The sequence below is a fragment of the Mytilus trossulus genome, chromosome 2 (genome assembly GCF_036588685.1).
Source record: "Mytilus trossulus isolate FHL-02 chromosome 2, PNRI_Mtr1.1.1.hap1, whole genome shotgun sequence".
Taxonomy (NCBI): domain Eukaryota; kingdom Metazoa; phylum Mollusca; class Bivalvia; order Mytilida; family Mytilidae; genus Mytilus; species Mytilus trossulus.
In genome coordinates, this window is record NC_086374.1 from 3,782,519 (window position 1) to 3,796,521 (window position 14,003).

The 14,003-nt window shown below is 33.9% G+C and overlaps 1 protein-coding gene across 1 annotated transcript; it reads left to right on the forward strand.

Annotated features, from left to right (window-relative positions):
* Positions 1-2,042: 2,042 nt before the first annotated feature.
* Positions 2,043-3,998, forward strand: LOC134708662 (uncharacterized). The gene has a single exon (XM_063569310.1). It carries the CDS (start codon positions 2,043-2,045, stop codon positions 3,996-3,998), a length of 1,956 nt encoding a protein of 651 aa, XP_063425380.1.
* Positions 3,999-14,003: the final 10,005 nt, after the last annotated feature.

Sequence of the window (14,003 nt, forward strand, 5' to 3'; positions counted from 1 at the left end):
ATACAAAGTTGAAGAGCAGTAATGACCCCAAATTCCCAAAAGTTATGGCAAATAATAAATTACATGCTGAGATCACATGTTACTCTTTTAATGTGGGATCCTGTCAATAGCTTACATACTTCTCGCAACCGTTAGAAAGGAGAGGCGGTCTCTCATAATTAGCAACAGTTTGGTCGCTCACTTTTGCACATTTTCAATACTTCGTGTAGGGTGACCATACGCTGTTTGCCTACTCCCAATTCGGTCTTGCAAGTGTCGTAAATACTAAAGTTATTTGTGATCGTCTAAGAGGACAATGTAACAACGAGTGAGGCCTGTAATCTGATAAACCTCATTAACTTGATTTTTATATCTGAAAGCTGAAGACGCAACAAAAATGAAATTGCGAAAGACTGGAATCCTTGTCCTTTTATGGTCCATGATTTGATCCATGTACGCGCTTAGTTACTAACTCAATCGGACTTGTTATCGGAAGGTCCTTATCTGAAACACATGATAACTGATTCCTTGCACAAGCTAATTGTGTAAATGATGCATAAAAACGTCCTTTTTCATGGTCAAACGATAAGACTTTTGATACTATACTTTGACATCAGGTTTCAGTTGTATTTTATGTTTAACTAAATTCGTAAATCCTACAGAAGAAAGCAGCCTTTGTCACGAAAATGTCTGAAAATGTTTCAAAACATGTGTAGATCGTTTAGCAGAACTTTGTCAAAATTAGATTTTTCAATGACTTCAATAGCAGATTGGCAATAAAATCCGTGACTGCGCTGTCAAATGTACTGCTATTTTCAGATTATACTGTAGAATCAAGCTTAATCGGGTACACATCTACATCTATGTCAAGAGTTGTTTTAATAAAACCACTGCTATCAAAAATTTAGCGTCCCTTCTCTCTTTTCACGAGTGTCTAAAGTCTCTACTACTAGAAATAAACGAACAAGACTTGTACCGAGTTACCTCCTACATTACACATTTTACACTAATTCATACAGACGATCTATACAATTGTTTTTACATAATTATGTACATATATTAATATTGCACGATATGATTGTACTCATCATTCTACTGAACAAAAATGGCATAACAAAGGAGGTAGTGTAGAGGTCTTGCTTTGAGATGAGAGCATTCTGAACTATGAAAACAAAAATCGTTGAAGGCAATTTGAAATGTAAATGAAAGTATGAAATACATACGGTATGGACAATTTTTCTTTAAAAAATAGAATACTTCTTTGATATTTTTAAGACATACTGTAGACACAAACAAGGATTAACTTAGTATATAAAAAACTCTAGTCTATTAATAAAATCCAATTTTAAAAGACGAAACCGTCTTTTGGGTGCTTTTATATATAGATTCTATCGGAATACCACATGCAGTTCGATAATACAGGCAGAATATACCAACTACAGGAATAATCAGAGCACAAGACGATGGAAAACTGATAACGTCATGGAATAAAACGAAAAACTACTAAAGAGAAACAACTACAGGGGGATCCAGCCATTTTAAAAAGGGGGTTCCAACAATGAAGCTCCTGCATGATGAAATAACAGAACAATAGATATAGGAAGATGTGGTGTGAGTGCCAATGAGACAACTCTCCATCCAAACAACAATTTAAAAAAAAGTAAACCATTATAGGTCAAAGTACGGCAAGTCTGCAAGAACAGCAGATTGGTTTCTGTTTTTTATGTTGTAAAATATGTCCTCCAAACGTAACAAATATGTTGTTGTCAACCATTTTGTCAACCAAGAAATCAAGCATATTTATCATGCCAGTAATAGTGTTAAGTGACTTAGTCTGTAAAGTTTTGTTGACCTACTGTTGAATATTTTATTGATCTAACTGCGTTTATTATTCGAATATGGTCGTAAAACCAAAATGGCCAGTTCTACAATGTAATTAAAATTTCGTGCAAGCAATACGTCACTACTTTCATTATATCCATTTGAATTTCCAGTTTATTTTTAGCTATATGAAAAGTCTCTTGATAACGGAAGTGAATTAGAGGTACATTTGGTTTAACAATATGGCGCTATCCAGACAAGCTCAGAGACAAGATCAGACAGAATTAATCACTTGTCAAATATGTTATGAAACCTTCAAAATACCGAAAATATTACCATGCTTACATACCTTCTGTGAACAATGCATACACGAGTTCATAATATCAACTGGACGCAATAAAGAACCACTTTCAAGAAAAGAGTTTAGTTGTCCTACTTGCAAAACTCTTGTGAAGCCAACAGATGCAAAATCGGATATTGATAAATGGGCTGCTAACCTGCCCCATAATGTAAGCATACAAGAAATGCTTGATATATCCAACGGAGAAAAGAAAAAGTGTAGTGCTTGCAAACGACATGATGAAATATCAGAAGCAAAGTTCTGGTGCGAAATTTGTGAAGAAGCTCTCTGTGAAAAATGTAATGATATGCATAGTCGTATGAAACTTTCTGCTTCGCATAATGTAATTCCTGTTGACGAAGTTGCTTCCTTTACCTACGGAATGGTTGTTAATGCGATATCTGAACATTGCTCTGTTCATCCGTCCAATTTAGTAGATGTGTTTTGTTGTGATCATAAAATTATTTGTTGCGGTTCATGCGTATCCACAAAGCACAGAAAATGTAAAAGAGTAATGACTATTTCCAGCCTTATGACAAGTGGCAAATATATGTCTCTCCCATTGAAGATAAACGAAATTAAGCAAGCGATAGAAAGTCTTATGAAGGAAAAGGATCAAGAAAAAGCTGATATCAAACTCGCAACAGAAGACACAGAAGAAGAAGCTAAAGAATTTCTCGAACAACTTAAATGTAAGCTTGATAACTTGTTTGATACATTTGTGAAACAACTACACATGTTCCGCGATGAAAAATATACGAGTTTTAATGTACGAATGCGACTATTAGAACAGTTTGTTAAGAATCTAGATCATTGGATCCGTTCGATTGAAGTTGTTGAAAAATTTGGAACCAAGACACAGTTGTTCATTCTTGTGGAGAATATAAAGCATCATATTGCATCGCAAGTAAGCGAAATCTCGGGGGTTATCCAGAGCGACACATTGGTTGATTTAAGCTTTCAAAAGAAAGGCATCTTCAGCCAGCTTGAGACATGTGAGACCATGTTAGAAATTGGAACGTTTAAAACATTCGAGAGTCCTATATTTGGTAGGATGATTGGTATTTACAAGTGCTGTGCAGGCTTAGGCTTAAACTGTTATCCCAAATTTGAAAATGCGTATGTAACGTTCGTTGGAAGTATTTATGTCACAGGTTCAAAGTTTTCTTGTGGTGTATGTATAGATGAAAAATATATGGTAGTTGGAGATGCTGGACCCCAAAAAAAATTGTACATCGTTGAAAAACATTCAGGTTATATCGTCAGCACCACAGATATCCATGGAGATGTCAAACGTTTATGCTATGATAAAAAGTCGAATCAGCTATTTATTTCATGTTATAGTGAAGAGTTATACAAAGCAGACGTTAAAGCTGAAGAAATAATTAAAGTTACAAAAATGCCTTTCAATGAAGATCATGTTGGTGCATTGTTTAGTGTAAACAACGACGTGTATGTCGTTGTCAACAGAGCAATTAAGAAATTCAGTATAAATGCTGATTCAGACGATATGACTACATGTTTTTACACTAACACAGAATGTGGTCTAAACGGAATGAACGTGATAGGGAAATATATTGTCTTCACAACAGCAGACAACGAGATCAAATGTTCAACATTACAGGGAAAGAGAAAATTTTGCTATAAAAACGATGAACTGGAAAGTCCTAAATGTATTGCTGTATTGTCTTCCGGATTGACTTTAGTGGTTGACAGAGCAAATGACGGGTCATTACATATGATTTCAGAAGATGGATCAAAACACCGAAGATTACTTGAAAAGTTTGAAAATGTTAACAATCCTACTGATATTTGGTGTACATTGCAGGAGGAAAGTACATTGATACATACAGAATAGTCGCTAATCAACAAAATGATAGTACGGTAGCCTAGTTTTTAACTCAGACATGTATAAATGAACCTCAGTTGAGGAATAAAAAAAGTAACTACGGTTGGGATATAGAAATTTCTGTTTCTTAAACGTTCTAATTACCATTTCATTTTTTTGTTGCACACTACTACCTTTCTTTAACAAACTGCAGGATAATACAATTATCACAAAAACGACATCTTCAGAAAAGACACGAATGACATGTGTCTTTTCTGGTCATCTGAGTGAATTGCCATTTCATATATATGGGGTAGAAAAGAAAGATGCCAAATGCACATTCAAACTTATAACTCAAAGATAAACTGACGTCATGTCTAAAAAAAAAAGGGGAAAAAATCGACAAACAGAAACAACGCAACAGTACACAATACACAACATAGAAACTAACGACCAAGAAGAAAGAAACCCGGCAAAAAAGTGGAAGTCTTCTTAGGTACATCGGAAAGGTAAGTAGATCCTGCTTCACATGTGCAACCCGGTCGTTATGTTGCTCATGTTAGTACGACCCGGTAACTTTACTTTACCTTTACTTCGGTAGGTCACCTTCGAGGATAATGATGGGGTTGTAGCTTCGACTATTCTAACATATTCGCGATCATCTGTGATACGGGTATTCCATGGCGACCAAACAACTCGTGATGGTGTATGTCAAATTAATTAACTTCACCATATGCACTGCCTTTGTTTTTTTAAAGCTTCCTTGTGCGCAACAACCCTATATCTAAGAAATTCAAGCCATGGAATTTCGTATCAACATGGAGATATGTCTTCTGTATTAAGGCGCTGCTGGAATGTTGGGATGGCGCAGCATAGAAATTGAAAGTTCACAATTAGGAAGCTGAAATAACAAAATTGCGTTTAGTTTAGTTTTGTTTTCAACCGACCTTCATTATCAGTTTCTTTTAAGAGTCAAAATATGAGACAGACCTAACTGTATCTGTTGTATTTTTTTTTATCTCAAGTTCGATGGGATGGATGCGTTCAACGCATAGGCACCAAATGTTGAATTAAATAGTGAGAGAACATCATCTGCATGGCGGAAGGTAAAGTTAAACGATACTGCTAATGTCTTTTCTTTCTTTCTGTGAAGTTCCTGTATGACGAATAGCACATTTTGTCAATCAAGAAGTCAAGCATATTGATGTCAGGTTCAGAGATTATTTTGTTTGCTTGTATCTGTTTGCAAGTCTTGTTCATGAAACAAAGCAGGACTATTTTTTTTAATGTGTCTTTTAGTTTGGAATGGGGAATACTTGTGAAAATTGTAGAAGAGTCAAATGTTTTAATGCTATTGCAAGATGGAATAGTATTCGATTGTATGTACTCTCTTAAATTGGTATCCACATCTAACCACGCCACCTCTAGAATAGGTAGTTTCACAATATCTTCAAACCCCGGCTTTGATTGCTGATGAAATTTATGTTAATAATTTAGAAAGAGGTTTCGTGAAGCACTTAGAAAACCAAGCAACATAAGTTTGTGTGTAGGGAAACTTATGTAGTTTAAGTATTCAATACAAAGATGAAATATCAAGTACTTCATCTTGGGTTGAAATTCCAAAGGAACATATCATAGAACAGATAGAACAGACCAATGATTATCCAGGATTTCCTCTTTGGTAATTGTCGTTGGGTATATGTTGTTTTTGTTTTGTTTTCTAAGTGAACTGACACTGTACATAATTCATTTATCAAGCAGTTTATGTAATGTGATTCATTTACACACAAACACGAAAATGTTTGGGGATTTATCTTAGGGGACGGCAACATATATTTGTCATAGGGGTAGGACAAGTGTTTTGCAATATTTTGATCTTTAAAGATTGATGCAGCATGGGTATGTCTGGGTATTCATTTACCCATTCAGTTTTTAATTCTAATTAGTATCGACGACGTCAATGCATTCGGAAAGAGTATCTACGTGTTTTCTCTTGTGATCAGCACATTGCCTGGCATAATCCTCGACTGAATCTATCAGTATTTTAAAGTTGATTTTCCAATAGATGGATTTATGCTCACGATATGTCAGACCTTTTGATAAAATATTTCGCAGAGAGAGTTATAGAAAATGTTTTTTAAGTCTTACAAATTTAGAAGTCAGAAATGACTGTCCATTTAATGTTTCAGATCATTATCCTATTTTGATTTTCTTAGATATGAATTTGCTATGTAATACATCAAATAAATTTCATCTTTATCGTAAAGTTCTAATGTGGTCGAGATGTGATGAATGGGAGAAGAAATATTATCAAACAGAACTAGACAAATTACTAAATTTTGAAGTTTTACCTTTGAACTCGTGTGAAATAAACGAAAATTACATAGAACATATAAACTCAAATATTGTAAATGTTGTGCATATCGCTGCAAATTCTAGTATTCCCACTGGAAAATTTAGACACTATCTAAAACCGTACTGGAAAAGTAACAGCTTAGATTATTACCATAATAAGCAACGACAAGCTCGTAAAACGTGGCTGTCAATGGGACAAACACGAAACAACGACAATATTTTTTATAAACAGTATAAAGATCAGAAAAGAGAATTTCGAAAGCATAAACGTAATGCAGAGCGATTGTGGGAATCTGAAAAATTTGCTGATGTGCAAAAAGCAGCCGAAATGGACATAGGACAATTTTATCGTGTAGTGCGAAAGCATAGACAACAAAAATCGCCTGCAACTTGTTTGAACTATGATGGAAATACAGCTACTAATAACGGGGATATTTGCAAGTTGTGGAGTACTTATTTTAGCGATTTGTATACTCCTAATGAACACGAAAATGACAATTTTGATCAATCTTTTTATATGGATGTCACAGAAAAAATTCGTGAATATAGCAGTCAAATTAGCAAACCGTTTAATGTTTTTTTCGATGTGCCCTACACTGAAGATGAAATATATGAGCAAATTAAAACTTTAAAATGTGGTAAGGCTCCAGGACCGGACTATGTATGCAACGAACATATAATATACGGTGGTAATACCTTGTTGAAATGGATTTGTTATATTTTTAATATTATACTTAAATGCGAATACATTCCATTACTATATCGACATGGCATAATTATTCCGTTATATAAAGGAAATAACAAAGACAAGAGTAATCCGAATAGTTACAGAGCTATTGTCCTAACATCCGTATTTGGAAAATTACATGACAAAACAGTCCTTCATCGAATAAATAAAATGCTTACTGCACTTGATAAGACTTTTCCTGATCCTTTACAGTTTGGATTTGTTCCTGAACATGGTTCTATCCCCGCTTTATACACACTCAAAGAATGTATTAACGTGTTTATGAAAAGTAAATCTAAACTTTATGTTGGTTTTCTAGATAACGAGAAAGCGTTTGATAAGATCTGGCACGACGGACTTTTTCTGAAATTGAAAGAAATCGGTGTAACTGGTAAATTATGGAACATACTTTTTATGTCTTACAAATCTGCTAGTGCACATGTGCAATATAATGGACTCACTAGTGACAATTTCTCCATTTCGCAGGGTGTAGGGCAAGGGAGAGTACTCTCATCTTGGCTATTCTCCTTATATATAAATGACTTAATATTACAGCTGATTTCGACAAACTGTGGAATACGAATTGGTTATTTGAACATTCCTGCCATTCTTCTTGCGGACGACACAACCCTTCTTAGTGCTTCGCCAAAAGGTCTACAAGGTCTTCTTGACTGTGTACAAACTTATGCTTGTAAATGGAGACTTAAATATAACGGAACAAAAAGTTGTGTCTTGGCTTTTAATAATAATACAGATATTGACATTAAGCTTGGAAATACAAAAATAGCGTGTAAAACTGATACAATTTATGCTGGTACATTGATAACTAACAATAACAAAACGTTTGAAAGGACAAAAAATGCGACTAAGAAGTTAAAGAAAAATCTACACTCATTGTATAGTGCTGGAGTTAACCCGAAAGGCCTTACACCGATTACAAACACGTTAATATGGAAGCGTTTTGTTCTGCCTACAGCATTGTACTCTTGCGAAGTATGGGGACAACTCTCAAATTCTGAAATAGAACTTTTAGAAAGAACACAACGATATGCTGCGCGATATATACAGTGTATGGACAAATATTCACCAACGGACTCAACTATAAGCAACCTTGGTTTATGGTCATTGGAAGCTGTAATTGACAAATTCAAACTTTTATTTTTTGGGCGATTATGTAGGAGTAAATCTACCACAACTCATAAAAAATTATTCAACATGTGCATTAGTCAATTTATTCTGGATGAAAATGCCGAACACTCTATAACCTATAATCTTATTACAACTCTTGTTAAATACGATCTATTTTCTTTCCTTGAAACCTATGTAAAAGAGGATTACATACCAGAAAAAGTGCTGTGGTCGAAAATTGTCCGTCAGTCTATTGAAATTTATGAAGAGAACATATGGAAAAGTAATTTAGAAAATAGAAACGAACTCAAAAGGTATTCCAAAATTCATCCTACCCTCTGTGAACATAGATTAATTCGGTTGACAGTTTTATATCCCGATGCAAAACTCGAACTGCTAGTACTTGTGGCTTTAGGATCGGCAGCCATTAAGAAAGCTACATGTACTCTATGTAACAAACAATCTTTCGATATCGTTAAACATTTAATAATGGAGTGTCATGTTCTATTGACAGAGAGAAATGTTATGTTTTATAAAATTGTAGATGAACTTCCCATTCAAAAATCTGTGGACATTTTCAATTTAGACGACGATGACCTTCTTGAAGTACTACTAGGATCTGTTAATGATATAGTATACGATCTCGATCCTATAGATTGGTCTAGAATGATGTATTACATAGCAAAACATGTTTACCCCATGTTTAAGAAATTCAGACATGTATTATTTGAAAACCGATTTAATTTTGAATTTTGAATAGACTTTGATAGAAAAACATTGTGTTTTTGTTGTGTATACAAGAATATGTCATTATATGAATTGTGTGTTTATCTAAATATGGATGTTGTTTTTTTTGGGTTTTTTTCATTGGGTATTTATCTCGAAATGTATGATATTTTGTTTATTGTGTAAATAATTATTAATTTCTGTTTGTATGCAAAATCTTCATATACATGGAGGAAATAAAGATTCATTCATTCATTCATTCAACATAGAAACTAACGACCAAGAAGAAAGAAACCCGGCAAAAAAGTGGAAGTCTTCTCAGGTACATCGGAAAGGTAAGTAGATCCTGCTTCACATGTGCAACCCGGTCGTTATGTTGCTCATGTTAGTACGACCCGGTAACTTTACTTTACCTTTACTTCGGTAGGTCACCTTCGAGGATAATGATGGGGTTGTAGCTTCGACTATTCTAACATATTCGCGATCATCTGTGATACGGGTATTCCATGGCGACCAAACAACTCGTGATGGTGTATGTCAAATTAATTAACTTCACCATATGCACTGCCTTTGTTTTTTTAAAGCTTCCTTGTGCGCAACAACCCTATATCTAAGAAATTCAAGCCATGGAATTTCGTATCAACATGGAGATATGTCTTCTGTATTAAGGCGCTGCTGGAATGTTGGGATGGCGCAGCATAGAAATTTAAAGTTCACAATTAGGAAGCTGAAATAAAAACAAAATTGCGTTTAGTTTAGTTTTGTTTTCAACCGACCTTCATTATCAGTTTCTTTTAAGAGTCAAAATATGAGACAGACCTAACTGTATCTGTTGTATTTTTTTTTATCTCAAGTTCGATGGGATGGATGCGTTCAACGCATAGGCACCAAATGTTGAATTAAATAGTGAGAGAACATCATCTGCATGGCGGAAGGTAAAGTTAAACGATACTGCTAATGTCTTTTCTTTCTTTCTGTGAAGTTCCTGTATGACGAAAAGCACATTTTGTCAATCAAGAAGTCAAGCATATTGATGTCAGGTTCAGAGATTATTTTGTTTGCTTGTATCTGTTTGCAAGTCTTGTTCATGAAACAAAGCAGGACTATTTTTTTTAATGTGTCTTTTAGTTTGGAATGGGGAATACTTGTGAAAATTGTAGAAGAGTCAAATGTTTTAATGCTATTGCAAGATGGAATAGTATTCGATTGTATGTACTCTTAAATTGGTATCCACATCTAACCACGCCACCTCTAGAATAGGTAGTTTCACAATATCTTCAAACCCCGGCTTTGATTGCTGATGAAATTTATGTTAATAATTTAGAAAGAGGTTTCGTGAAGCACTTAGAAAACCAAGCAACATAAGTTTGTGTGTAGGGAAACTTATGTAGTTTAAGTATTCAATACAAAGATGAAATATCAAGTACTTCATCTTGGGTTGAAATTCCAAAGGAACATATCATAGAACAGATAGAACAGACCTATGATTATCCAGGATTTCCTCTTTGGTAATTGTCGTTGGGTATATGTTGTTTTTGTTTTGTTTTCTAAGTGAACTGACACTGTACATAATTCATTTATCAAGCAGTTTATGTAATGTGATTCATTTACACACAAACACGAAAATGTTTGGGGATTTATCTTAGGGGACGGCAACATATATTTGTCATAGGGGTAGGACAAGTGTTTTGCAATATTTTGATCTTTAAAGATTGATGCAGCATGGGTATGTCTGGGTATTCATTTACCCATTCAGTTTTTAATTCTAATTAGTATCGACGACGTCAATGCATTCGGAAAGAGTATCTACGTGTTTTCTCTTGTGATCAGCACATTGCCTGGCATAATCCTCGACTGAATCTATCAGTATTTTAAAGTTGATTTTCCAATAGATGGATTTATGCTCACGATATGTCAGACCTTTTGATAAAATATTTCGCAGAGAGAGTTATTGAAAATGTTTTTTAAGTCTACGGTAATAACGCAAACAACCGGATTATATATGCATGGGAAATCTTGCACAGGTGCATTCAGGTTTTTTTTTAAATTGTCAAGATTGAGATCCTGCAGCAAGTCTTTGTAATTGAAAATTTTAGTCGGTCTGATGTTGTTATAAGAGATGATATGTACAAACTGATTTTTTTCAAATAGGAAGGTATTTTTAAATGAACTGATTTATGATGAGGGATATGAGGTGATGGCATCGAGATCAATGTTGGTAAATGAAGGGTTAAGAAAGAATCTTTTCTCCTTTGCATATTAAACAGCACGTATTCATTTTGATATCATCTTTGTTGTACGAGTTGTCATTGTGGCTGATTAAGATGAACAAATACTTATCCAAATACGGGAGTATATACAAATTAATTTTGAGTACTTTTATAAATTTTCATACTATTGTCATCGTGCTGATATCTTTATAAGAAAACAAGACTAATTCACAATTGAAATTATTACAGGATGATTAATCTAGTTGGAGGAGATGGGACGAGGAAGATGAGTAAATACTTCAAAATAAATAATTGATCTTTGCACTGAAAAAAATATAATTCATTGGTTATGTTTTCATTGGAAACTTTGTCCATATAAGTAAAATTTAATTTTGGATGTAACACGTCTTCTGATTGGCTGACGTTATTTTGTTATCATCCCATAGACATAATTGAGTCATGTGACAGTGACGTCATCAACGTCTTTTCGTGGTTTTATACGGTTTAAAATGAAATAAGAATTAAATTATAAGAAATGACTAATATTTGTTTCTGTCTATTCAAAATAACATAAAAAAATTTGGTGTACACTGTTAAAAAACCCGCTACGCGCGTTATTCAGTGTGCACCAAATTGTTTGTTATTTTGAATAGACAGAAAAAATATTACAGTCATTCCTTAAATATAAATAACGTTTCCGAAAATAAAATCTTGATAGCCAAACAAAGGTTTAAATAATATCAAATATTGACATTTTTGTCAGATGAACGATTAAAGATCCGCAGAACCTATAAGCGAGGATTACAATATAGATGATCAGTGATATAGCGAGAGGTTAACTATTTGTCCATCATCAAGCTCATGTATATTGTGGGTAGTAAATGTAAAACGATGTTTGGTGTTCTCTCTTTTTCGTCTAATTTATTGAAAAAATCTAAGGTTCGATTTTATTGTTAAATGTTCTCTTACACTTTATTGAAGTTGTAAATGTTTAATATAGATAAACACATTCTTCCAATTCTTATTCTGATATAATGAACATTTTGCCAAGTATCCTTTATTCCTACTTCGGTTTATTGATCAATAAAATTGAATTATTTGTTATGTATACACTTCTACAAAATATTTGGCATGATTTTGTACCTAACAGCTGTTTCTGAATACATAGAAGTATAATGTGTTGTATGTATTTATATATATGTAGTGGCAGCTGTATATGTGTTGCTAGTAGTAATTCAGTGTGATATTGTCGTCTCGTCAAAAGACCGACCCGGGATCTCCTTGAGTGTATGCGTTCCCAGATGAACAAAGAGTCCTGTCGAGATGAAAACTAACTGAACGTTTTCAAACGCATCTTACTTCCTCATTTGAACGCCAATCTCGCAAATATTTTCCGTTATTTATACTTTCTAAATGTCTTTGATGAGTTGTATAGATAACAACCCCATGTAAAATTATGTTCTATAGGCAGATCCGGCCATTTTTATACGACCGCAAATTTTGAAAAAAATTTCGTCGTATATTGCTATCACGTTGGCGTCGTCGTCGTCGTCGTCGTCGTCGTCGTCGTCTGTCGTCGTCGTCGTCGTCGTCGTCGTCCGAATACTTTTAGTTTTCGCACTCTAACTTTAGTAAAAGTGAATAGAAATCTATGAAATTTTAACACAAGGTTTATGACCATAAAAGGAAGGCTGGTATTGATTTTGGGAGTTTTGGTCCCAACATTTTAGGAATTAGGGGCCAAAAAGGGCCCAAATAAGCATTTTCTTGGTTTTCGCACTATAACTTTAGTTTAAGTTAATTGAAATCTATGAAATTTTGACACAAGGTTTATGACCACAAAAGAAAGGTTGGGATTGATTTTGGGAGTTTTGGTTTCAACAGTTTAGGAATTAGGGGCCAAAAAAGGGCCCAAATAAGCATTATTCTTGGTTTTCGCACAATAACTTTAGTTAAAGTAAATAGAAATCAATGAAATTTAAACACAATGTTTATGACCACAAAAGGAAGGTTGGTATTGATTTTGGGAGTTTCGGTCCCAACAGTTTAGGAATTAGGGGCCAAAAAGGGACCCAAATAAGCATTTTTCTTGGTTTTCGCACCATAGCTTTAGTATAAGTAAATAGAAATCTATGAAATTTTAACACAAGGTTTATGACTATTAAAGGAAGGTTGGTATTGATTTTGGGAGTTTTGGTCCCAACAGTTAAGGAAAAGGGGCCCAAAGGGTCCAAAATTAAATTTTGTTTGATTTCATCAAAATTGAATAATTGGGTTTTTTAATATGCCGAATCTAACTGTGTATGTAGATTCTTAATTTTTGGTCCCGTTTTCAAATTGGTCTACATTAAGGTCCAAAGGGTCCAAAATTAAACTTAGTTTGATTTTAACAAAAATTGAAACCTTTGGGTTCTTTGATATGCTGAATCTAAAAATGTACTTAGATTTTTTATTATTGGCCCAGTTTTCAAGTTGGCCCAAATCGAGGTCCAAAATTAAACATTGTTTGATTTCATCAAAAATTGAATAATTGGGGTTCTTTGATATGCCAAATCTAACTGTGTATGTAGATTCTTAATTTTTGGTCCAGTTTTAAAATTGGTCTAAATTAAAGTGCAAAGGGTCCAAAATTAAACTTAGTTAGATTTTAACAAAAATTAAATTCTTGGGCCTCTTTGATATGCTGAATCTAAACATGTACTTAGATTTTTGATTATGGGCCCATTTTTCAAGTTGGTCCAAATCAGGATCTAAAATTATTATATTAAGTATTGTTCAATAGCAAGTCTTTTCAATTGCACAGTATTGTGCAATGGCAAGAAATATCTAATTTCACAATATTGTGAAATAGCAATTTTTTTTTTTAATTAAGAGTTATCTTTCTTTGTC